At 47.5% G+C, this 26,385-nt stretch overlaps 3 gene segments (V, D, J or C); all 3 read left to right on the top strand.

The window, feature by feature from the left end:
* The window catches only part of LOC110324161, a 137,254-nt gene extending 130,848 nt beyond the window's left edge, over positions 1–6,406 (top strand). Inside the window, 6 exon segments of the C gene segment in view lie at positions 2,291–2,605; positions 2,711–3,040; positions 3,321–3,638; positions 3,746–4,078; positions 5,906–6,021; positions 6,140–6,406. Of these exon segments, the coding sequence occupies positions 2,291–2,605; positions 2,711–3,040; positions 3,321–3,638; positions 3,746–4,078; positions 5,906–6,021; positions 6,140–6,148 (1,421 nt within the window).
* Positions 1–26,385, top strand: part of LOC110324105 — a 127,207-nt gene that overhangs the window by 3,060 nt on the left and 97,762 nt on the right.
* Positions 7,019–21,091, top strand: LOC115064389. The segment is given in 6 exon segments: positions 7,019–7,151; positions 8,563–8,844; positions 9,219–9,323; positions 10,315–10,635; positions 16,839–16,996; positions 20,954–21,091. Coding segments are annotated over 6 exon segments (1,137 nt in total).

The following is a 26,385-nucleotide window of genomic DNA, read 5'->3' as shown; positions in this document are numbered from 1 at the left end:
TGAGCTGGGATGAGCTGAGCTGGGGTGAGCTGGGCTGAGCTGGGGTGAGCTGAGCTGGGGTGAACTGAGCTGGGGTGAGCTGGACTGAGTTGGGGTGAGCTGAGCTGAGCTGGGCTGAGCTGGGGTGAGCTGAGCTGAGCTGAGCTGAGCTGAGCTGAGCTGGGCTGAGCTGGGGTGAGCTGGGATGATCTGGGCTGGGGTGAGCTGAGCTGTGGTGAGCTGGGCTGAGCTGGGGTGAGCTGGACTGAGCTGAGCTGGGCTGAGCTGGGCTGAGCTGGGCTGAGCTGAGCTGGGCTGAGCTGGGGTGAGCTGAGCTGAGCTGGGCTGATCTGGGCTGGGCTGAGCTGGGGTGAGCTGAGCTGGGCTGAGCTGGGCTGAACTGGGCTGAGCTGGGGTGAGCTGAGCTAAGCTGGGGTGAGCTGAGCTGGGCTGAGCTGGGCTGAACTGGGCTGAGCTGGGTTGAGCTGAGCTGGGCTGGGCTGAGCTGAGCTAAGCTGGGATGAGCTGGGGTGAGCTGAGCTGAGCTGAGCTGGGGTGAGCTGGGATGATCTGGGCTGGGGTGAGCTGAGCTGTGGTGAGCTGGGGTGAGCTGAGCTGGGGTGAGCTGAGCTAAGCTGGGGTGAGCTGAGCTGGGCTGAGCTGAGCTGGGGTGAGCTGAGCTGAGCTGGGGTGAACTGAGCTGAGCTGGGGTGAACTGGGCTGAGCTGGGGTTAGCTGGGCTGAGCTGGGCTGAGCTAAGCTGGGCTGAGCTGGGGTGAGCTGAACAGGGGTGAACTGAGCTGAGCTAGGGTGAACTGAGAGGAGCTGGGGTGAGCTGAGTTGGGGTGAGCTGGGGTAACCTGGGGTGAATTGAGCTGAGCTGAGCTGGGGTGAGCTGAGGTGAACTGGAATAAGCTGGGATGAGCTAGGGTAAGCTGAACTGAGCTGTGTTAGGCTGAGCTGGGCTGAGCTGAGCTGGAGTGAGCTGACCTGTGTTGAGCTGAGTGAGCTGGGGTCAGCTGAGCAAGAGTGAGTAGAGCTGGCTGTCTAGAACCAGGATGAATTAGGCTAAGTGAGCCAGATTGAGCTTGAATGAGCGGGGCTGAGCTGGACTGGGATGTGTTAGACTGAACTGTACTGGATGAGCTGGTGTAGGATGATCTGGACTGAACTGGGCTAGCTGATGGGATGCACTAGGTTGAACTAGGCTCAGATAAGTTAGGCTGAGTAGGGCTTGGTTGAGATGGTTTGGGATGAGCTGGGATAAGATGGACTCAGACCATGAACTGGGCTGAGCTGGGTTGGGAGAACATGAATTGAACTGAACTGAGTGCAGCTGGGATAAACTGGGTTGAGCTAAGAATAGAGTACCTGAATTGAGCTGGAATAAATTGGGGATTATCAGGATTTAGATGAGCCAAACTGAACTATGCTAAACTGGACCGGTTGGATGTGCTGAACTGGCCTGCTGCTGGGCTGGCATAGCTGAGTTGAACTTAGATGAAGAAGGATGGGCTGGGCTGAGCAAGGCTAGCCTGCTTGCACAGAGCTGAACTAACCTAGCCTGAGCTGGACCAGTCTGGGCTGACTAGGTCTAAACTGAGTTAAAATCAACAGGGATAATTTAACAGCTAATTTAACTAGCCTGAGGTCTGAGATTGAATGAGCAGAGCTGCGATGAACTGAATGAGTTTCACCGGGCCTGGACCAGTTAGGCTAGGACCTCGTTCTAGGCAGACTGTGAGCTACAGTGGAGTTTCAAGGTGATTCCACGAGTGCCCCCCCTCCTGCCCCCAACATGACCCACCTTCCTCCTATCCTACACACCTGTCTGGTGTATAAATCCCAGCTTTGTGTGCTGATACAGAAGCCTGAGCCCCTCCCCCACCTCCACCTACCCCTTACTTTGGAATGTGTGAGAACAGTTCTCCCAGCCAGTGTCTCAGAGGGAAGCCAAGCAGGACAGCCGTAAGGCTACCTGAGAAGCCAGGATCTAGGCCTGTCCCTGAGAGCAGGTGTCCATGCCCCTAGAGTTGGCTGATGATGGCTGAAGGGCCAGATCCACCTACTACTCTAGAGGCATCTCTCCCTGTCTGTGAAGGCTTCCAAAGTCACGTTCCTGTGGCTAGAAGGCAGCTCCAGGGCCCTGCGGCAGCAGCTTCTTCCTGCATACCAGGTTCACCTACTGCCATATCTAGCCCTGCCTGCCTTAAGAGCAGCAGCAGAGTGTAGAGAGACCTCCTGACTGACAGGAGGCAAGAAGACAGATTCTTACCCCTCCGTTTCTCTTTTATCCCTCTCTGGTCCTCAGAGAGTCAGTCCTCCCCAAATGTCTTCCCCCTCGTCTCCTGCGAGAGCCCCCTGTCTGATGAGAATTTGGTGGCCATGGGCTGCCTGGCCCGGGACTTCCTGCCCAGCTCCATTTCCTTCACCTGGAACTACCAGAACAACACTGAAGTCAGCCAGGGCATCAGAACCTTCCCAACACTGAGGACGGGGGACAAGTACCTAGCCACCTCGCAGGTGTTGCTATCGCCCAAGAGCATCCTTGAAACTTCAGATGCATACCTGGTATGCAAAACCCACCACGAAAAAAATAACAAAGATCTGCACGTGCCCATTCCAGGTAAGAACCAACCCCCTCCCAGCAGGGGGCCCAGGCAGGGCCCAGAGGGAGCAGCGGGATGGGGCTTAGGCCAAACTGAGCTCACACCTTGACCTTTCATTCCAGTTGTCACCGAGATGAGCCCCAACGTAAGTGTGTTCGTTCCACCACGGGATGGCTTCTCTGGCCACAAGTCCAAACTCATCTGCGAGGCCACAAACTTCAGTCCAAAACAGATCACAGTATCCTGGCTAAAGGATGGGAAGCTCGTGGAATCTGGCTTCACCACAGATCCAGTGACCATCGGGGACAAAGGATCCAGACCCCAAACCTACAAGGTCATGAGCACACTCACCATCTCTGAAACCGACTGGCTGAACCTGAACGTGTACACCTGCCGTGTGAATCACAGGGGCCTCTCCTTCCAGAAGAATGTGTCCTCCTTGTGTACTGCCAGTGAGTGGCCTGGGCTAAGCCCAATGCCTAGCCCTCCCAGATTAGGGAAGTCCTCCTACAATGATGGCCAATGCCACCCAGACATGGTCATTTGCTCCTTGAGCCTTGGCTCCCCAGAGTGTCCAAGGGCAAGAATGAGCAGCAGGCAACAGGGGGAATGAGAATCAGCTGGAGGGACCAGCATCTTCCCTTAAGCAGGTTTGGGGGATGGAGACTAAACTTTTTTCCAACTTCACAACTAGATATGTCACAACCTGACACAGTGTTCTCTTGGCTGCAGGTCCGTCCACAGACATCCTAGCCTTCCCCATTCCCCCCTCCTTTGCTGACATCATCCGCACCAAGTCCGCTAAGCTGACCTGTCTAGTCACAAACCTGCTAACCTATGACACCCTGAATATCTCCTGGGCTTCCAAAAGTGGTGAACCACTGGAAACCAAAACTAAAATCACGGAAAGCCACCCCAATGGCACCTTCAGTGCTGTGGGTGAGGCTACTGTTTGTGTGGAAGACTGGAATAACAGGAAGGAATTTGTGTGTACTGTGACTCACAGGGATCTGCCTTCACCACAGAAGAAATTCATCTCAAAACCGAACGGTAGGTATTCTCCCTTTCCTTCCCCTCCAATTCCAGGGCCCTTCCTGTACCTCATTGGGAGGGCAGGTCCTCTTCCACCCTATCCTCACTACTGTCTTCACTTACAGAGGTGGCCAAACATCCACCTGCTGTGTACCTGCTGCCACCAGCTCGTGAGCAACTGAACCTGAGGGAGTCAGCCACAGTCACCTGCCTGGTGAAGGGCTTCTCTCCTGCAGACATCTTTGTGCAGTGGCTTCAGAGAGGGCAACCCTTGTCCCCAGAGAAGTATGTGACCAGTGCCCCGATGCCAGAGCCCGGGGCCCCAGGCTTCTACTTCACCCACAGCATCCTGACTGTGACAGAGGAGGAATGGAACTCCGGAGAGACCTATACCTGTGTTGTAGGCCACGAGGCCCTGCCACACATGGTGACCGAGAGGACCGTGGACAAGTCCACTGGTAAACCCACACTGTACAATGTCTCCCTGATCATGTCTGACACAGGCGGCACCTGCTATTGACCATGCTAGCGCTCAACCAGGCAGGCCCTGGGTGTCCAGTTGCTCTGTGTATGCAAACTAACCATGTCAGAGTGAGATGTTGCATTTTATAAAAATTAGAAATAAAAAAAATCCATTCAAACGTCACTGGTTTTGATTATACAATGCTCGTGCCTGCTGGGGCAGTTGTTGTGTTTTGCTTGCTCTGCACACACCCTGCATACTGACCTCCACCCTGGCCCTTCCTTTAACTTGCCAGTTACCTCCTTGTGTGTGAACTCAGAAAGGCTTACAACAGACAGAGTGTGAGCATGAGATGCCTCCAGCTATTTCTAGATATATGGCTGAAAGCTTGCCTAACCTGGTGCAGGCAGCATTCAGGCTCATGCATAGACACACATGCATTTATACATAGATATATAGGTACACATGTGTAGACACATACACAAATGTGTATTCATGGACACACAGACAAGGGCACACACATATATGCATGAGTTCATGCACACACACATGCATGGACACTTACAAACACCTTCAGAGACAAATAGGCATAGACACATAACCACACACAGAAACAGATACCAATATGCATGGTCGTGTGTACACAGAAAGAGACTATAGGCAAATATGCACAAATGAACTATATAGACAGACACAAAGATATGCACACACACATGTACAGAAACATCTTCACATGTGCACACTAACACGTGGACAGGCATGGCACACAGATACACCTGAACTCTCTCCAGGGCCATAATCTCCAGGGCTCACGACTCAGAGAGCCTACACTAGGCTGGGTCACTGATACTACTCAGGAGTCCACTCTATGATTGGGAGAGATAGCCCCAGGAACAAAGTATGCCTTTCTGTCTCAACACCATGGGGCAGAAGATACTCCACTAACCACCATGACAGAAAGTTAGCCTTGGCTGTGTCTCCTTTAATAGAACACCTCAGAAGACCAATGTGAGATTGCCTAACCCACTCACACCCACCCTGATCCCCAGTTCAGAATGCAGAAAACATAATGCAATTGTCCAAAAGTAGCCCCACACACACACACACACACACACTCATACACACCATCAAGGGGCTTCTGTAAGGAGTCATCACCCAATAACACTGCCTCTTTGGGCTCACATCCTGGACATTCTTCATATTCATATCCATTTGGGGCCTAGGCTTTAGCTATCCCCAAGGGCTCATCTTTATAAGGATCAGACATCCCAATAAATGCCCTGGTCCCACAGCCTCCCTCGGGTATCTCTCTGTCTCTTGGTGCAAAGACCCAACATTGCTGGCAGGGGTAGGACAAGCAACACATAGGAACTCTGATCAAAGAAAGTCATGAGATGCCTGGGTCCTTCAGGAAGTAAGGAGGGACAACCTCTGGTATCCCTGTTCTTATTGCTAAAGCCCAGGAGACAGGGAAACCTGCTCTAAATTCTCAGTCTAAACAGCCCTGATGGTGCCACCTGCTCAGAGAAAGTCCAGAGCACACCAATATCATCATGCCACAGTTCCTGAGTCCGCCTTTACCCAGGTCCATACGTTGCATCTGTCTTGCTTGCTCTGCTGCCCCAGGGCTCCTGGGACAAGGCTCCAAGTTAGTGTGTCCTACAGCTTGACCTGTTCTGTGCCTCTGTCTAGCTTGAGCTATTAGGGGGATCAGTCAATACTCACTAAGATTCTCCAGAACCAGCAGGACACCCCAACCCTCATGCAAATGCTCAATCACCCAAGACTTGGCTTGACCCTCCCTCTGTGTGTCCCTTCACAGAGGGGGAGGTGAATGCTGAGGAGGAAGGCTTTGAAAACCTGTGGACCACCGCCTCCACCTTCATCGTCCTCTTCCTCCTGAGCCTCTTCTACAGCACCACCGTCACCCTGTTCAAGGTAGTGTAGTTGTGGGGCCGAGGACACAGGGCAGGGACAGGGAGTCACCAGTCCTCACTGCCTCTACCTCTACTCCCTGCAAGTGGACAGCAATTCACACTGTCTCTGTCACCTGCAGGTGAAATGACTCTCAGCATGGAAGGACAGCAGAGACCAAGAGACCTCCCACGGAGACACTCCCTCTGGGCCTGGGATACCTGACTGTATGACTAGTAAACTTATTCCCACATCTTTCCTGTGTTGCCCTCCAGCTTTTATCTCTGAGATGGTCTTCTTTCTAGACTGACCAAAGACTTTTTGTCAACTCACACAACCTGAAGCAATGTCTGGACCACAGACAGCTGCACTGTGTACAAATGTCACATGGAAATAAATACTTGTGAACCCAGTTTATTCCAGAGGAATTTGTTCTGTTTTCAAACCTTTCCTGGGGTGTTGACATCCCAGGGATTATCTGAATAGAGCTTGGGCACTGGAAATGGAGCAGTGCAGTCTGATGCTACTTAAGGGAGAAAGAGGGAAAGGAGGTGTGGAAGAAGGAAGGGAGAAAGAGAGGGAGGGGAAGGGAAAGGGAGCAGGGAGAGAGAGAGAGAGAGAGAGAGAGAGAGAGAGAGAGAGAGAGAGAGAGAGAGAGCATATACTCTAACAGCAAAGTACAACACAGGCAGCCAATGGGTAGCACTCTGGTTTATCTACACTGATGGAAGAAGGGAAGCAGGGCAGAGAAAATCTCAGGCCTAATCTACCAAAAGCAACAGAATCTAGAAACTAGCCTCTAGCCTTAGGTCTCTGCTCTGTCCCCAGACCACCATCTTGGGTTGGTGTTGCTTCCAGCTAGTACATGGGGTCTTATCCCAAACCTTTGTGGTATGTGGGTGTGCCTTTGGGGAGTTGGCTGAGATCTTGAGGATGCTTATACCCCTCCTGCAACATGACAAGCCCTAGGGGTTAGTCAATAACTCAAATTCTCTGTCTATAACAACTGCTGTATGACTATATGAAGAAATGGGATAAAGATGCTGTAGTCACTCGAGGACAGATAAATGCCTGCTCACAGAGCAAGATTGGAAAGGAGAGGGAGGTGGGCCATGGGCTTCAGTTCAGAGAAGCACAGCAACAGCAAATACAAGGTGAGGGCCATGTTAGTTACTCCCTTGTTCATCATGGAGACAGCTAGAGAAGCCCACAGACATGGGAAGTCTGGGCTAACTGGCTACATTGAGAGGAGGACCTGGGCGCAGGGCACAAGAGAGAACATCAGACCATGGGAGGGATCTATGTAGATGCCAGGGTCCTAAAGAAAGTCTTGAAATAAGTATGTGGGGTAGAACCTTGGTGATGATCCCTTCTGAGATGGGATTCTCGTGGGTAGCTGCAGGATACAGAGAGCAAAAAGCATCTATTAGGAAACCACTGTAGAGATGATAGGACTCATCACCAAATTCCAGATATATTGTAGTCATTCACACCACAGTATGGTACTTCTCATACCAGCATCTATTTTAGTTACCCTGGGATGCTGGGGCAAAGTGCCACGCATGGCAGTTTGAGCAGCAGAACTCTGTTCTTTCCCAGTTCTAGAGGCCAGAAGTATGGGCTACAGCAAGCTGGTGTCCTCTGTGCCACAGGGAGAATGTGTCAGACTTCTAGCTCTGAAGCCATAGCATTTGACCAATCCTTGTCTCCTGGCACCAACATCCCAGTCATGTTTCAAGAATCCAGTCCTTCTGGGTTTGATGCCCACCCTGATTCAGCATGAGTTCATCTCCACTAGATTGCATCCGCTATGACCTCAGAGCTAGAAGTCTGTGACAGATTCTCCCTGCTGCACAGAGGACACCAGCTTGCTGTAGCCCAGACTCCTGGCCTCTAGAACTGGGAAAGAACAGAGTTCTGTTGCTCAAACTACCACGTGTGGCACATTGCCCCAGCAGCTCAAGGGAACTAACATAGATGCTGGTATATGACGTAGGGTACAGAGGTGACTCTGGAATTGGGTGATGAACCCTGACATCCCTACATGAATGTTGGTTTCAGCAAGTAAGTCTGTGAGGGGTCACAGGTCTACACCTATATCCTTTGCTTGTCTCTGGAATACTGGAGAGTGGGACACTGAAAATGTCTGATGTCCCAGAACCTGAGAAGGAAGAATAGTGCAGACAGAACCAAAGCATGGCTTGGGGAAAGGAGTCAGGCTGCTCTGCTCAGATGATCCAAGCTGATGAAGGGGCTATGAGAATACAGAAGGCGGGCTGTCCCTGTCAGAGCCACAGAAGAATTATATCCATGCGGGGGAGGAGGTTGGAATCATTGGTGCTTAGAAAAGTAGGAGGTAGGTCTCTTCCCAAGAGGGGGTTTCACAAAAAGATGATGGTGACAGAGAGACAGGCTCCTGAGACTGGCCATAGGGCTTCAAGGCCCTTCTCCCTGTCTGCCTGGGACTGAGTCGTTTATATGAATCTGGCAAGAAGAGTGATACTATCCAGACCTCACCTTTGTCCCCAGTTCCATGTCCTCAGAACTTCACTGTCTGTCTTGCAGCTCCTCCAAGGGAACCTGACATGTTCCTCCTCTCGGAATGCAAAGCCCCAGAGGAAAATGCACAGGTAGACCTGGGTTGTTTGGTAATTGGACCGAAGCCATTGAAAATCAGCTGGGAGCCAAAGAAACCGAGTATAAATGAATATGTCTTCCCCTCTGAAATTAAAGACAGAGAATATATAATGGTCCTCCGGGTCTCTATGCTGGCCTCAGAACTGAACCTCAACCACACTTGCACCATAGATACCGTACCCAAAAAGAAAAAAACTTTCAAGTGGCCTGGTGAGTATCCCTGGGCCACGCAGAAGGGTCTTGTGGGGCTTCCCATACCCACACTCAGCTAACCCCCAAAGCTTGACTGAAGCAAGACCCCCCCCACCTTTGATCCCTCCCCTTCCTTGCTCTTCCCCCATTCATTCCCTCCCTTTTCTCAGCTGCTTAGTCAAGGCAACATTTCTATCCACACCTCAGAAACCCTGTACTAACTGTGCAAGGAGGCAGCTGGGTGAGCAAAGGCACTAGCTAAGCATGGTCCCTTCCACACCAGTACCATTCCATCCTGTGGCCCTCCTCTCTCACTGCTTTCCATGACCCTGGGCTCCTCAGAATACTCTGATCTCTTGCCATCACTTTTTGTCCATCTTCTTTGACTCCAGGGTCATGGAATTCTCAGTCCTCTCAGAAAGTCACTCCAACTCTCCAAGCAAAGAATCACTCCACAGAAGCCACCAAAGCTACTGCCACCAAAAAGGACATAGAAGGTAAGAAGTCCAATGTGCCTTATGCCAACTCATCTGTTCAAACCTCTTGCTCCTGGAAACCCTCCACGACTCTTTCTCTGAGCTGTCAATGTACATCCTAGGTAGAAAGGGTCACTAAAATGACTTCTGTACCTACTGCAAGCCATGCCCTATATCCAGGCACAACAAACACCACTGCCTAACCCTGTGAAGCCATCATCCCTTTTTGAGCTAATGCTAAACAGAGGAAGGACAAGGTCCTACCTAGCCCATAGGACCTGAGCTCTGTGTATCTGAGCCAAACTGTGAGGTCCTCATGGATTCTGAAGGCATACGACCAGACAGACAATAGGACATATCTGAGATGAATAAGAATCTCATTAAAGGGCTGGGGACCATCACACCTAGACTGGAAGACTTATCGTACCCCACATGCTGTCCCCACCTCCTCCTAACTATATTCTCTCTCTCTCTCTCTCTCTCTCACACACACACACACACACACACACACACACACACACTCACACACACACACACACAGAGGGAGAGAGAGAGAGAGAGAGAGAGAGAGAGAGAGAGCCTAAATAGGTTGGAAGATAGGAAGCCTAGGATTGGCCTGGCCTTCAGTACAGAATAGGGACATAGAGAATAGCTGGGGCACCAAAGAAACCTACAAAAAGCCACACAGAAACAAGCATGGGTCTGTTCAGGAAGCACTGGGCATAGGAGCCAGACAGTGACCAGGAGAAGCAAAGTCTCCAGCATCGGCCTTTCCTTACCAAGCCCTTGGGCCCCAAGGCGAGGGCAGCCTGTTTTCTAGATGAAACCTATCCCCACCCCACCCCAAGGCTGTCCAATGCCCCACCTAATAACCATGTGTCCTTCCCCCAACATTGTTCAAGCCATAACTGTAGTCAGATAAGAAAGGGGATGTCCTCTGTTCTCTCAGACATCTCTAGATACCTCCATCTCAAACATGCCAAGATAAGCCTCTTTCCACTTCTCCTTGCAGGGGCCAAGGCACCCAGCAACCTCACTGTGAACATCCTGACCACATCCACCCATCCTGAGATGTCATCTTGGCTCCTGTGTGAAGTATCTGGCTTCTTCCCCAAAAATATCCACCTCATGTGGCTGAGCGTCCACAGTGAAATGAAGTCTACGAACTTTGTCACTGCAAACCCCACCCCCCAGTCTGGGGGCACATTCCAGACCTGGAGTGTCCTGAGACTACCAGTCGCTCTGAGCCCTTCACTTGACACTTACACATGTGTGGTGGAACATGAAGCCTCAAAGACAAAGCTTAATGCCAGCAAGAGCCTAGCGATTAGTGGTAAGTCACAACTGGGTAAGAGTGTCAAGCAAGGATAGCAGTTGGTACCTATAATAGACAAACATTCCTGTTTGGGGAGAGGAGGTCTGCATTGCCTAGATAAGAGGAACACTGTGCTTATCTGCTTCAGTTTAAAAGACAGAACTACGTAACACTTCACCCTTTCTACAACGCTTACATTTTTCAGCCCTCTCCTCTATGGTGATTCCTAAACCCTGAAGAAAGTAATATAGATGTTTATTTATTTTCTAGGGCCACTGTTCCACAGAAACAGTCACTTATTATCAGCAGCTTGACCAAGTGTGAATTTCCCCCAGTATCCACTTCTGCTCACTGTGGGATGAAACTTCCCTCCATAAGTAAAGCTGAAAGCTGTAGGCATAAATGCAAATGCCTGCAATCCAATTTTACAAGTCCACGACCTACATTTAACAAACGATAGCAGTTACTTCTCTACTGGAGCCTATGAACTCCCCAGCCATAGGTTTTCCCCTACTGCAGAGCAGAGCTTAAATCCAATAGGGAAGAAGTTGGTTGTACCCATAACTGCCATACCACTATTACACCAGTAAGTGCCTCTTACATAGCAACACAATCAATATAGCTCTCAAAGTCCATGTTCAAGAGAGAATGTTGGCAACAGCATACATAACATCTCCCAGCACTGAAGAAAACAAAAACAAGCAAACAAACAAACAAAAAAAAAAAAACAGTCAGCAGGCAGCTTCCATTTCAGTCCTAACCCGTGTTCTCTGTCTTACAGCCAAAGTTTGTGAAGTCTTTAGCAGTAGGAATTTACCATCTACTTCTGGCATGCAAGTAAAATCAATGGTGATAACTTTTGTGGCTTGTGGCTCCTTGGGAGCCTCCCTGGACAATAATTTATGCAGAGGTAGCCCAGCTTTGCCCTTGGGTCTTCCATTGAACAAACTTTGGATTGAGACAGTGTCTTTTTCCACCTGCACACAGTGATTCCTATGTTTTAACTCTTAATGAGTCACTGTTGTTGTTTTTTTTTTTCTATCAACCCAGACGCTATAGGGCTGTAAGGCAGGTGGAAGCATCACTGGCTCCAGCTGTTCTCGGTCATGCTCTTTCTATCAATGTTCGTGACATGACTACCCCTTTTACTGTCGGTTTTCTATGGGTGCCTATGTATAGCACTGGGTTGGGCGAAACCCTTGATGGCAGCTTTTCCCACTGCTCACTTATCCGTGCAGGTGAGAGCACGCTCACTCTCCCTTGAGGGGCCTAGGCCCTTATGAAGTCTGCCTGACTTACAAGACAGGTAGGCTCATGTGCTTACCCATCATGCATCCATGTGCTGGTACCATAAGCAAGAACAGACCTCACCTGTTCATGCAGCATGCAAAGGATCAGAATATTTCACGAAAATGCCAGAAGCTCTCATTACATTCTGGCCTTCTCTTAAAGATCACATCCTATAACGAAGCTCAACAAAGCCACTAACATCTGAGCTAGTCCTACTCAGGTAGCCCCTTCTTAACTCTCCAGCAAAAGCATTCCTACCCACTTTATTGGGCACTAAACACCACTTCTCACATGTATAGATTTTTTTTTGTTAAGACTTTATCTTTCAGTCATGTCTGATGTTCATGGGCACCTCAGCCAGCAATAACTGAGTATTTCTGCTGTGTGCAGGGTTTTCTCTGTTTTGTGTTGTTTAGCACAGATCTAATTGGCATTCTCCTTCCCTCGCGGTGTGGCTATTTCTTTTGAGTTAAAGCATCCCCTCTTGTGGGGAGCTAGATGTTGATGGAATGATTTCCCGCAAGTTTCCTCAGATAAATGAAACCTTTGTTTCAGGGAAGGAAGAATGCTTCTACTTCTGTTTCTCCACTTCATGATGCTGACTCTAGCCTCTTCCATGTCCCATGTCTCCAGGCTATGAAGGAATCCAGCATACTTTTCTCTCTTCCTTCCTTCTCTTCTTCATGGGTTCCAAGTTTTCAGATCGCAGGACAGGCTCTTGAGCACAAATCTGATCTGTACTGTCTTTCCTTTATCCCATGCCAGCTCTGAGAGACGGAAAGCCAGCATCTCCGTCATAATCTTTCTTTTGCCCTCAGAATCAGAGAACACTGTGGAAGGCAGCATCCGTGCATCTTTGTTCCATTGTATTCCTTCATTACATGAGCGAGATTTTTCTAGGCAGACAGCTTAGCCTTCATCACACATCTTAGCACACATTGCAAATGTCACGCAGACAGCTTGCTATGCCATCCCATGAATACTATTTTCAAGGATTGCAATACCTTCTCTAATCTGAAATCCATCCATGTGAAGCCACGTGTTGCAGGTCCAATTCAAGAAGGCATGTCACCTCATACCATGTAAAAGAAGATGGTCAAGCCAAAAATCCTCCTCTCTCAGACAGCTCAGACTTTGGAGCAGAAGTTTCTATCACCCCTAGCAGGGAGTAAACAACAACTACTACAACTGGAAGCATACCATCTCCTACCATAAAAGATGCTAGCTTCTTTGATACCTTAGACCTGAGGCAAGGAATCCTCTGCCTCGTTTCTTTCATCTGCTGGAAAGCCTACAGGCCCAAGGGCTGCTACAAGCTTGACACAAGCTTGGGGTTGAAAGGTGTCAGACAGGCTTCACCTGAGGGGCCCTACGCATGAGTGTAGTAAACAGGCTGTGGGGGGCATCCTAGGGCATTATCATATCCAGTCAAGATGTGTGCCCCAGAATATCAATTTTAGGTGAGTCCTGTCCTCAGTGTGGCCTTCAGAGCCTAGGCTCAAATCAGCCATACTTCCCCACTTGGACGCTGGAAATGCCACAGTATGTCCACAACCTCCACACCCAGGTACACAAAATTGAGAGAGGGACCTAGTAGGACTGCAGCAATCACATGAGGCCACACCGGGACCAGCCAAGCTGCCAGTATACCAGCCTGGCTCTGAGGTTTTGAAAGCTTGCTCTGTTGTCTATGCCTCGGGATCTTCCAGATGCCTTAGGATCCAGCGAGAAAGTCCTCCAGAGATAATGCCTGTTTCTGGCTGCACTGTATTGACTGAGAACAGGGGCTACAGCTCCACTGCTTCTCGTGGCCTACCTCCTGTCAGGTGGGGAAGGCTGGAACCACTCCCCTTATGTAGTGCCTCACTAGCGCTGAAAGGAGCCTGGCCTACACTTGCCCCAAATTGTCCTTTTCTTTTCCCCTGTATCACTGCTCCCTCAAAGGACACTAAGATTTTCTCTTACTTGACTACCTCAGGATCTCTCTACAGATTTTCACAGGTCACTCCTCAGAGCTCGAGTCATACCAGCATGATATCCTCTGCCCACACTCATGCGGCATGCTTAGGACGCCTGCTCTGTAGTCATCTTCATTAGGTTGTTCCCACCTGCCTCTCTATCTGCCCCTGCCCCGCTTCCCCTTGTCCTGCATATTGGTCTCTCCCTACTCTGTGCTTCACATGTCTCGAGGTAGATACATCTGCCTGAGCCCCATATAACACTTCTCCATCATACCAGCTCCTGAGAACAATAATGTTCTTAGTTCTGTTGACTAGCACCTCCTGACTTGTCTCTATGATGCCATTCTGCCCCTCCTACCCATCCATCACCCTGTTGCCAAGGCACTCTCTGAGACATCTTGTTTCTACATAGATACGGATTTGGCATGTAGGCCATGGTGAAAGAAAAACACCAAGTAAATTTTTAACATCACAATTTTATTTAAAACTACCAGAGAGGGCTCAGCAAAGCTCAGAGAGACTAAATTCCCAGGTGAGAGGAGATGGCTGTTTTATCCCATCCTAGGCACAGATAGACAGAGCAGTGGGGCATCTGTAATCACCAAGAAATCAGCAAAATCTTTAATAAACACCTTAGCCACCAAGAGGGATGGGAACACAGAAGAGTCCCAAATTCTGAGCCAATCACCACTCACCTAACCTCCCACACAGGACACTGCTAAGCAAGGAACACCTGAGATCACAGCATGAGCAGAATATCCACCTTGTACCAGCTCCAAGGCCTGCTGAATATAAGGCTTATCCCAAAGCACCTAGAGCCAAAAGTCAACTATGATGCCCCCAGCTCCAGCACAGCTCAGTTTCCAGCTCCAAAAAACAGGCCTTCCATGCCTGGTGGATGAGATGATGTGTATATATATCATCTATATAATCCATGTATATATGATGCCTATCATGCTATCAGTAATTACAAGATACAAAATGATTGATAACAAGACAAAGACAGTACATGGAATTAGACCTAAGGTGTGTGAAAGGTTGGGAAAGCATTCATAGTGTCCCTTGCTTCAAGAAGTCCCAGAGCTTCTCAGGGTGTGAGCAGATCCCAACCTCCCCCATTGGCAAGTCTTCTCAAAGCTGCTTCTGCTACTAGAGAACCCTCTCTCCCAGCCCCCTGCCACTATTTATCACTTACCTGAGTTTTCCCCATGATTCTAGGATGCTACCACCTCCTGCCTGAGTCAGATGGTCCTCCCAGGAGACCTGATGGTCCTGCCCTTGCCTGAAACGTTTCTATGCTGAGTAGTCATCATGTCCATTATCTGCTTAGCTTATTTGCCTCTGTGTTAAGTTGCTTCATTCTACATGTATCAAGGGAAGTTGCTTTTCCACTTCTCAGTACACTGTAGAGAAGCACTTCTGTAAATTATAGTGAGAAATGATCAATAATAAATGAAATGAACAAACACGAACCTCTCTTATCTCTATAGGACCTGCCCTAAGGCCTCTTGAGTGTTCCCAAGCCATGTGTCACTTCAGTCATCAACCTGTGGCTGAGGTGGATCCTGACTGACAAACAGACAGGCACGTAGACAGCTTGAAGCCTGGACAAAGAGAAGGCTAACATTCCAGGCAAAGCAAGAGCCTATCACACTGTTCCAAAGTGTGTGATTTCTAACCAGAGAATTTCTCGTTTAAAATATACTCAAAAAGTTATAAAATATCAGCCAGGACTAGTCATAAAGCTTAAATCTGAGAGAGACAGGGACAGAGACAGATGACAGGTAGATAGATGTTCATGTATATACATATATATGTGTGTGTATATATGCGTGCATATATATGTGTATGTTTATGTATATGTGAATATGTATGTATATGTGTATGTGTATATTGGTGTGAGGGTGTCAGATCCCCTGGAATTAAAGTTACAAACAGTTATGAGCTGCCAAGTAGGCTTTCCAATGTCTTATTCTCCAACCATAGGTAATTGAAACTGGAAACTACAGGTAAAGGAGACTGCCAAGTGTTTCTTATTATGCTAAGATTCAGTGGTCTACAATATTCACATGATTTCACTTTGATATGGTGAAATGCCTTTAGGTCAACCCATCCACAGACTTCACAGTGACTCCTGCTGAGCTTACATATAACATCAAACAGCACTTGTGGAATAGATACCCAGGCAGCCCTGGGACCCATGGTGTTTTCCTTAATACTTCACACCTGCTTTGGACTTTCACACCTTGAGTTGAGATGTGCTTTCTGTGGAAATGTATTTCCCTAGGTCTGTACATCAGTCACCACCCTTTTTGACCTCGGACCATACTTCAGTCTCCAGCTGGGATATTCATATGCATGTTTAGATATGACATATCCATCTTTAATGTATTCTAGTCCCTCCTATTACCTTTAGGATTAGGTCACCATAGCTAGGATGCTTTCCAACCTCTCCTCCCATTTGCAAAGGCTCAGGGTTCCTTCTGACTCTGAAGTAGTACTCTTTCCCAATGTGTGCACCATCAACACTAATTTTCCTTAGAATGTTACTCCCCTTCCTCTGCCTTTTTCATGGCACATCTTTCTGAGAAAACCAACCTAGTCTAGCTGCTCTTTCTGGGTCTTCTTAAGTAGTAACTCATCACCTGCACCATCCAGGTGGCAGTGGCATAGATTCACATCAGGTTTGGATTCAGATCTTCCAACTCCATGCAGACCAATCTATGTGTGAGATTCCAGGACCTAGCGGGCTTGGGCACAGCTTGGGTGTAGGATTCTTTGGGGCAAAGTGGTTAGTAGGCACTTGGGACTGGAAGTGATAAGTATTAGCAGGAGGAGGGCGTATGATCAAAACATTGCTGCTGGATGTGAAAGCTGGACCTTCAGTTTCAGTGTTCAGGAGACCAGGTTAATAAAGAATGATCCTTCTGTAGGGTGGAGACCTTCTCATGAGCACTAGTTCTTCCCTAGGCATTGTCAACACCATCCAACACTCATGTATCGCGGATGAGCAAAGCGACAGCTACATGGACATAGAGGAGGAGAATGGCCTGTGGCCCACACTGTGCACCTTCGTGGCCCTCTTCCTGCTCACACTGCTCTACAGTGGCTTCGTCACCTTCATCAAGGTGAGCCTCCTCCTACCTCCTTCTGAACCCTTCCTGGGAGCATGTAAAATACCCTTCCGGGGCATTCTGAAACCCATCAGTACTTCTGGAGTGGCTAGGGAATACACAAGTCATTGGGAGGCCATGGTCACTGTTCAGCTTCTGGGTCCTATGTAACTCCAGGGACCTTCCCTGTTTCTCAAACAACAGCCGTTCATTCTGAAACCTATCAGTACTTCTGGAGTGGCTAGGGAATACACAAGTCATTGGGAGGCCATGGTCACTGTTCAGTTTCTGGGTCCTATGTAGTTCCAGGGACCTTCCCTGTTTCTCAAACAACAGCTGCTCATTCTGAAACCTATCAGTACTTCTAGAGTGGCTAGGGAATACACAAGTCATTGGGAGGCCATGGTCACTGTTCAGTTTCTGGGCCCTATGTAGCTCCAGGGACCTTCCCTGATTCTCAAACAACAGCCGCTGTATGACCTCGGGGCTCTCTGGCAGGTGAAGTAGACCAGGACAGCAGAATCCTGCAACTACAGAGAAAAGTGCTTTCCCTCAACATGAAGCCAACTAAGAAGATACCTTCTATGCAGAGAGAAACTCCAGGCCCTCCTCTCAATACCTGCTTTCCACCTAGCCTCCCAGGCTCAAAATGCCTGTATCCTTGGCTATAGGCAAAGCAGGTGTTCTGCTGCTCCAGCCTTACTCATGGATGTCCCCTGCCTCCCTCCAAGTCCTCTTCATTCCATAAGCATGCTGTGGTTCACCCCACCTGCCTCCTGGTAATTTGGTTGGTTGGTTGTTCGTTCGTTTGTTTCTGTGGTCTAAATAAACGCAAACCACATGAGATCTGAGGCAAACAACAGAGAAGCCACTAGGGAAGGGTATCAGAGTCACACTGAAGAAAATTGTTCAGTAAACTAAGAAACTCTCCTCCACCTTAAACTCACAGTTGACTTCTCACATACACATAAGCATATACACATACACATGCACATGTCCACATCACAGTCCCTCAAACATAATGTATACACATTCATGATAATACAGGCAAGTGTGTATGAGTGCACTTGCATATCTACTCAGATGCACATAAATTTACACCAGAGCCATAGGAGACAGGAATGGGTACTATGGTCATTTGAATAAGAATAGCGCCCATAGGATCATATAGTTGAATGCTTAGTCACCAGGGAGTGGAACTCTTTAAAAGGATCAGAAGGATTAAGAGGCATGTCCTTGTTGTAGGAAGTGTGTGTCACTGGAGCACAGGTAGGCTTTCAGGTTTCAAAAGCTCATGTCAGGACCAGTGTCTCTCTGTCTCTCTGTGTCCCTGTATCTCTTCAGAATTCTAGGTTATTTCTCCAGCACTGTGTCCACTGGCATGCCACCATGCTCCCCACCATGATGTTAATGAACTAACCTCTGAAACTGTTAGCAAGACTCAATTAAATGCTTTCTTTTATAAGAATTGTTGTGGCCATGGTGTCTTTTCATAGCAATGGAACAGTGACTAAGACAGGGAATATTCCGCATGCAAATTTCTAGTTTGTTTTGGCTCCTCTTCTTACTACCTATACAAGACCCTGAATACCTGTATTTCCACTTCCTCCATCACAAACATTGACAAAACACACCTACCTAAACTGAGATGGGTCAATGAAAGGAACACAGTAAATAAGTTGGTACTAGGCAACATGTTGTGACACCCTCCTGTTATCTGCTGTGGGTTAGGTATATCCCCTAAATTCATGCTGATATCTTTATATCAATGTATCAGAAAGTAAGGAGATCACAAAGAGTCCTCACAATTGGGATTAGTGTCCCTGTTAAACAAGTCAGAAAGGTCCTTCACCCAGACACAGTGAAACAGAGCTGTCCATAGATGTGGAAATGAGGCCTGTAGACTATGAAAACTACTAGAACCTTTGTCTTAGACCTTCAGACTCAGACTAACGTGAAGTACATTTCTGATATTTATGACTCACTTGGTTCAAGATATATTTTTGTAGGCGCCCAAGTAGACCAAGACATCAGTCAACATCCTTTGTTATGATAGAGTCAAAACAAGACCCAGATTCATGTCGTACATCAACTGATGATGGCATAGGGTGATGGGAAGGATCTCAATGTCAGTTTGATTCTCTTACTCCCTTACTCTATCCTCTACTGTGTGGAGAGCAGGAGGGAGGATACATTAGGAGACAATACCTTCCCTTCACCATTCTGGCTATTCCTTTCATTATCTCCCTTGATGAACTTGGATCCTATTAGCATCTGTACTCACAGCTCACAGTTCAGTGCACTGTGGTCTCACATTCTATATGTTGGCCTTGGGTTCAACCTCGAATTTCCTACTTAAGACATCAAAAGTGGAATGCCTGTGTGTGCTTGAACCATGGCCCTCGGGGGTATCCTTGTCCTAGATTTGAGCTTTAAAACCTGAAGCCTAATGTGGACAAAAACCAGATGATATTGACAGAAAGGCCATGAGATAAAGGCCACGGATGTCCCTGAGTGTGTTCACAAGAGTTCTCATGACAGACTGTAGGAGACATGATACCATATGATGTGCTATCAAAGCCAGAGGCTGTACTGCTGACTGTGAAGATGGAGCAAGAGGCCACAGAACATGAAAGGTAGCACCAGAAGTGAAAATGGAGGAGAATGAAGCTGTCCCAGCTAAGTGACACTTAAAGCTGCCGTGGTAAAGAACAACCCACCTCTGTCCACTGACCTATCCCATCCTTCTAGGTATCTAGGCTCCTGCACATACTCTGAGCACTCCTTCTTCCCTTTCTCTTCTCTGTTCCTCTTCACCCTCTCAGCAGATCCCGCTTGCTCTCCTCAGTCTACCCAGACAGCTCCCTTGCCCTCAGTTTCCCACAGCTATAGCAACCTGTGCCCTCATTGCACCTAGACCTTGCAGGTTGCAGCCTCGGTGTTCACTCCACCAACCCTGCACTGCAGAACCAACCAGGCACTGGTCTTTCAAGGCCCACACAGCTTCCTGTGAAAGTCATAAAGGCAAGTCTTAATGGAGACCCAGGACATTGACACTAACCCTGTGCTGGGCCCTTGTATGAAAACTTGATGCATGCTAACATCGTCTGAGAGGAGGGATTGGGAAAATGCCTCCATAAGATCGGGCTGAAAGCGAGCCTGTAGAGCATTTTCTTAATAACTTATTAATTTGGGAGTGCCCACCCTACTGTGGGAGGTGCCATCCCTGAAGTGGTGGTCTTGAGTCCGATAAGAAAATAGGCTGAGCAAGCCATGAGGAGCAAGGCAGTAAGCAGCACTCTGCAGGGCCTCTGCATCAGTTTCTGCTTCCAGGTTCTTGCCCTACCTGAATTCCAGTCCTGGCTTCCTTCAGTGATGGATCACAATCTGGAAAATGTAAGGCAAATAAATCCTTTCTTCTCCAACTTGCTTTCGGTCATGATGTTTCATCACAGCAATGGTAACCCTAACTAAGGCAGATCCCAACCCCAACTTTTCTACTCTTGCCTGTACCTGCTCTTGGGCATCCAGAATCCCATGATGGGCATCATGATAACCCCACTTATTTGAAGCCAACTGACGACCCTAAGTGCAGCATGACTCTTGCCCCACTTTCCCTGTGAGAACACTGTGCTGACCCCAGATTTCAGCAAATAATTAACTCCAGGAAGGGGCATCTGTGAGGCTCCTAGAATGCCCCCAGGTTGAGATCATAGGCTTATCTTCCTCATAGCCTCCCATTCCCACCATAGACTCGCCAGATCTCTTCTCTGCTTAATTCTCTAAGGAGATTCTTTTTCTCTCTGTGGTCCAGCACAACTTTCCAAGCCACACAGCAAAACTCCAGTGACCACCACCACCCCAAGACCCCATTCTCCCCAGAGCATTGTCCACTCTTCCCATGGGCTGCCATGGAAGCCAAAAACTTTATGCCATTGTCCCTTAAACTCCTGTTGTGTACATGCACCACAGGTCAATGTGGTCCTTTCAAAGTACCCATCTGCTATGGAAACCCACCACGAATTAAACCCACCAGAAATTAAATTCCATAGGCCCACATACCGAGAGATCTACTTAACTTTTAAGCTGCAGGTCTCGCTTACCCTCTGAGGCTCCCACACTTTCAAACCCAGCATCCACACCACCTCTCTTTGCAATGTGTCAGTTACCTCTTTTTCTCTGGCATCACTTCTGACACTACCCTCTTTCTCACCTGCCCATTGGGTTTTTACTCTGGTTCCAGGACACAAAGCGCAAAGGAGACTCGGAGGGCTGTGTGAATGGATGAATGAGAGAGTGAGTGAATCACTAGCAACCTTAAGGGGGCTGTGGGATACAAGAGGCACTGGCTTCACAGCTACCCTGAGAGTATCCATCCCAAACGTCTAGAGAAAGCCATACTAGAAGAATAACTGTCACCACCCCTGTTGTCCCCAAGTAATGGCTCCCAGGTTTCGGGTTTTTTTTCTTTTCTGGCTTTGTGTTTGCAGTAGAACCTATCTATAAGCCACTGGGTGTCAGAGAAAATATGGGTTACCAAAATCCAAGGCCCAAACTCTGTAACCTCTCCTAAGAGTCTGTGCTGTTTGGTTCATTGTAACTTTTCTAAATCTAAAATTCAATATGAAAACTATGTGATGTCCATGGTCATTGTCAAGCATAAAGAGCCAAAACTCATGGAGCACATACCCAGCTCTGCCATGTGAACTCATAACCTGCAACCAGGTTATGCATGTCTCCCATGTCTCCCCTCCCTTCCCCTCCCCTCCTCTCCCCTTGATTCAGGAGTGTCAGATTATCCTGGACCACTACAGTTCAGAAATCTACCCAGTGGAGTCATGTGACACACTCATGGCCCCTGGGTTCCTGTAAACCCATGGGTTAATACCATTCTCCCAGACAAAGCCACAAGCTGTAAATCAGTCCTATCACTCAGGCAGGAACTCACAGCTCATTCCCACCAACAGCCTCCTCACAGGTGGCTACTCAGCAGAAGTGTCTATTTCCACTGTGGCAACAAACAGGACACGCTCCTACCCCCACTGAAACCAGAGCCTTCACCCACCAGCAGCCTGGGACCCCTCTCTCAGCTTGAAGACTGAGACTTTAGTGCCTAACAGAAGCTGGACTTCAGTGTAGAGTAAAAAGTATATACAGACCTGCAAGTCTCCAAATGTGGCTCTGCAGCCCACATTCGGGCCACCCTGCGAATGCCCTGGCTGAATTTATTCTGGAATATATGCAATTCAAATAGAATGGAGAGTGAAAGAAACCAACAGAATTAGTTTCTGTCCTTATCATGAGTACAAAAAAAATTAAATTATGGCTTAGAGGATCAATGAGACTAGAAGGAATTCTAGGAAATATGTATATTGTTTCTGGATGAATAACCATTTTCTGAGAACACCAAAACATGGCTTAATAAAGACAGACAGATTTAACCACAGAGGAAAGTTATTCAGTTTAAATATTGATCACAAACCCCTCCATCTCCTCCCAATCCCCCCCCCTCACACAGAACTTCCTTCCTCCTATCATCTCTCCCCATTTCCTCTGAGAAGGGAGAGGACCCCTATGTATCAACCCACCATGCCACATCAAGTCATTGCAGGGCTAGCTGTTTCCTATACCACTGAGACCAGACATGGCAGCCCAAGTATGGTAACAGGATCCACGGGAAAACAACAGAGTCAGGGACAGTGACCAGCATGAAGAACAAGTTGTACACCTGTTACATATTGGGGGGGGGGTGTCTAGGTCCAGCCCTTTTGTGCTCTTTAGTTGGTGATTCAGTCTCTGAAAGCCCCCTAGGGTTCAGGTTAGTTGACTCTGTTGGTCTCCTTGTGGAGTTCCTATCCACTCCCAGGCCCTGAATCCTTACCCCAACTCTTCTGTAAGACTCCCCACACTCAGTCTAATGTTTGACTGAGAGTCTTTGACTCTGTTCAAGTCAGCTGCTAGGTGAAGCCTCTCAGAGGACAGTTTTCTAGGCTCCTGTCTGCAAATGCACAGAATATCATTAACAGTGTCAGGGATTGGTTCTAGCCCATGGGATAGATCTCAAGCTGAGCCAGTCATTGGCTGGCCATTCCCTCAATCTCTGCTCCATCTTTGTCCTTCCACGTCTTGTAGGCAGGACAGACTTGAGGTGGAAGATTTTGTGGGTGGGGAGTTGTCTTTATCCCTCTCTGGGAGTCCTGCCAGTTTACAGAAGATGACCACTTCAGGCTCCGTATGTCCCACTGCTAGGAACCTCAGCTAGATTCATTCCCATAGATTCCCTAATGCCTCCCCTACTCCAGATCTCCGGCACATCCTAAAGATGCTCCCTTCCCCTGCAAGCAACTTTTTTTCCATTCTCTCTTCCAAACTCTCCCTACACACGATCTGCCCCTGACTGTTTTCTGGCCCATCCTCTCTCCCATACAGTTCCCTCCCTCCATTCCCCTTATTTCCCCTTCTGCATAAGATTCAAGCATCCTCCCTTGGGTCCTCCTTGTTATTTGGAATCTTTGGGTCTATGGAATGCAGCATGGTTAACCTGTACTTTATGGCTAATATCCACTTATAAGTGAGTATAAACCATCCATGTCCTTTGGGAGCTGGGTTACCTAACTCTGGATGATATTTTCTAGTCCCATTCATTTGCCTGCAAAATTCATGATATCCTTGTTTTTGATAGCTGACTAGTATACCATTGTGTAGCAATTAAATGTGAATCACATTTTATTTATCCATTTTTCCAGTTGAGGGGCATCTGAGTTGTTTCCAGTTTCTGGCTATTGTGAATAAAGCTGCTATGAACATAGTTGAGCAAGTGTCCTTGTGGTATGGTGAATCATCTTTTCGGTATATGCCCAGGAGTGGTATAGCTGGGTCTTAAAGTAGAACTATTCCAAATTTTCCGAGAAACTTCCAAGTTGTTTTCCAGCATGGCTGTACAATTTTGCATTCCCACCAACAGTGGAGGATTAGTTCCCTTGCTCCAGCTCCTCATCATCAGCATGTGCTGTCACCTGAGTTTTTGATCTTAGCCATTCTGATGGGTGTAAGGTGGAATCTCAGAGTCTTTTGATTTACATTTCCCTGATGACTAAGGATGTTGAACATTTCTTCAAGTGTTTCTTGACTATTAGAGATTTGTCTGTTGAAAATTCTGTTTAGCTCTGCACCCCATTATTTTTTCCTTTGGTTTTTTGAGACAAGGTTTCTCTGTATAGCCCTGGCTATCCTGGAACTCACTCTGTAGACCAGGCTGGCCTCGAACTCAGAAATCCACCTGCCTCTGCCTCCCGAGTGCTTGGATTAAAGGTGTGTGCCACCACACCCGGCTTGTACCCCATTTTTTAATTGGGTTATTTGGCTTGTTGGTGCCTGACTTCTTGAGTACTTTAAAAATTTTGGTTATAAGCTCTCCTGTCAGGTGTAGGATTGGTGATGATATTTTCCTTTTCCATAGGCTGCCATTTTACCCTATTGACAGTGTCCTTAGTCTTACAGAAATTTTTCAGTTTCACGAGGTCTCATTTATTAATTGCTGATCTTAGTGGCTGAGCTATTGGTGTTAAATTCCGGAAGTTGTCTCCTGCAGCAAACAATGTGCTCCAGGCTATTCTCAACTTTCTCCTCTGTTAGGTTTCGTGTACCTGGTTTTACCTTGAGGTTTTTATCCACTTGAAGTTGAGTTTTGTGCTGGTTGATAAATTAGATCTATTTGCATTCTACATGCAGACATCCAGTTAAACCAGCACCATTTGCTGAAGATGTGTCCCTGTTTCCATTGTATGGTTTTGGCTTCTTGGTCAAAAATCAAGTGTGGGTTTATTTCCAGGTCTTTGATTCAATTCTATTCATCAACCTGTCTGTCTCTATACCAGTATCATGAAGTTTTTACTATTGCTCTGTAGTACAGCTTGAAGTCAGAGATGGTGAACCTCCAGAAGATCTATTTTACAGAATTGTTATATCCTGGGCTTTTTGTTATTCCAACTGAAGTTGAGAATTTTTTTAAGGTTTATAAAGAATCATGCTGGAATTTTTACATGTATTGCATTGAATCTGTAGATTGCTTTTGGTAAGATGGCTTTGTTAATCCTACTGGTTCATGACCATAAGAGATCTTTCCATCTTCAGATATCTCCTCCTATTTCTTTCTTCAGAGACATAAAGTTCTTATCATACACAAATTATACCAATATATTTTATATTATTTGTGGCTATTGTGAAGGATGTTGTTTTGTTGTTTTCTCCCTCAGCCCATTTATTGTTTGTATAAAGAAGGGCTATTAATTTCTTTGAGTTATTTTGTATCCAACCACTTTGCTGAATGTACTTATCAGCTGCTGGAGTTCTCTGGTAGAAGTTGAGGTCACTTATGTTTACCCTAATATCATTAACTAATAATGATACTTTTACTTTTTCCTTTTTATTTTCTTTTATTGGATATTTTATTTATTTATATTTCAAATGTTATCTCCTTTCCCATTTTCCCCTCCACAAACCACCTGTTTCATTCCTCTCACCCTTCTTCTATGAGAGTGCTCGTTGACCCACCCACCCACTCCAGCCTCCCTGCCCTCGCCTTCCCCTACACTGGGGTATCAAACCTTCACAGGACCAAGGGCCTCTCCACCCATCGATTCCCTACAAGGCCATCCTCTGCTATATATGCGGCTGGAACCATGGGTTGCTCCATGTGTACTCTTTGGTTGGTGTTTTAGTCCCTGGGAGCTCTGGGGGATCTGGATACTTGATATTGTTGTTCTTCCTTTGGGGTTGCAAACCCTTTCAGCTCCTTCAGTCCTTTCTCTAACCCCTCCATTGGGGACTCCATGTTCATTCCAATGGTTGGCTGCTAGTATCTGCCTCTGTATTTGCCAGGCTCTGGTAGAACCTCTCAGGAGACAGCTATATCAGGTCAGCAAGCACTTCTTGGCATCTGCAATAGTGTCTGGGTTTGGTGGCTATATGTGGTATGGATCCCAAGGTGGGGCAGTTTAGCAGCTTGACAGCATACCTGAAAGCTCTAGAACAAAAGAAGAAGCAAATACACCCAAGAGGAATAGGTGGTGAGAAATAATCAAACTCAGGGCTGAAATCAACAAAGTAGAAACAAAAAGAACTATAAAAGAATCAATAAAACCAGGAGCTGGTTCTTTGAGAAAATCAACATGATAGACAAACCCTTAGCCAGACTAATCAGAGGGCACAGACACAGTATCCAAACTAACAAAAGCAGGAATGAAAAGGGAGACATAAGCCGGGCGTGGTGGCGCATGCCTTTAATCCCAGCACTTGGGAGGCAGAGGCAGGCGAATTTCTGAGTTCGAGGCCAGCCTGGTCTACAAGGTGAGTTCCAGGACAGCCAGGGCTATATAGAGAAACCATCTCAAAAAACCAAAAAA

This window comes from Mus pahari, chromosome 7 (genome assembly GCF_900095145.1).
Source record: "Mus pahari chromosome 7, PAHARI_EIJ_v1.1, whole genome shotgun sequence".
NCBI lineage: Eukaryota > Metazoa > Chordata > Mammalia > Rodentia > Muridae > Mus > Mus pahari.
The sequence above is the reverse complement of the archived record's forward strand: the minus strand, read 5'-3'. Positions and strand labels throughout refer to the sequence as shown.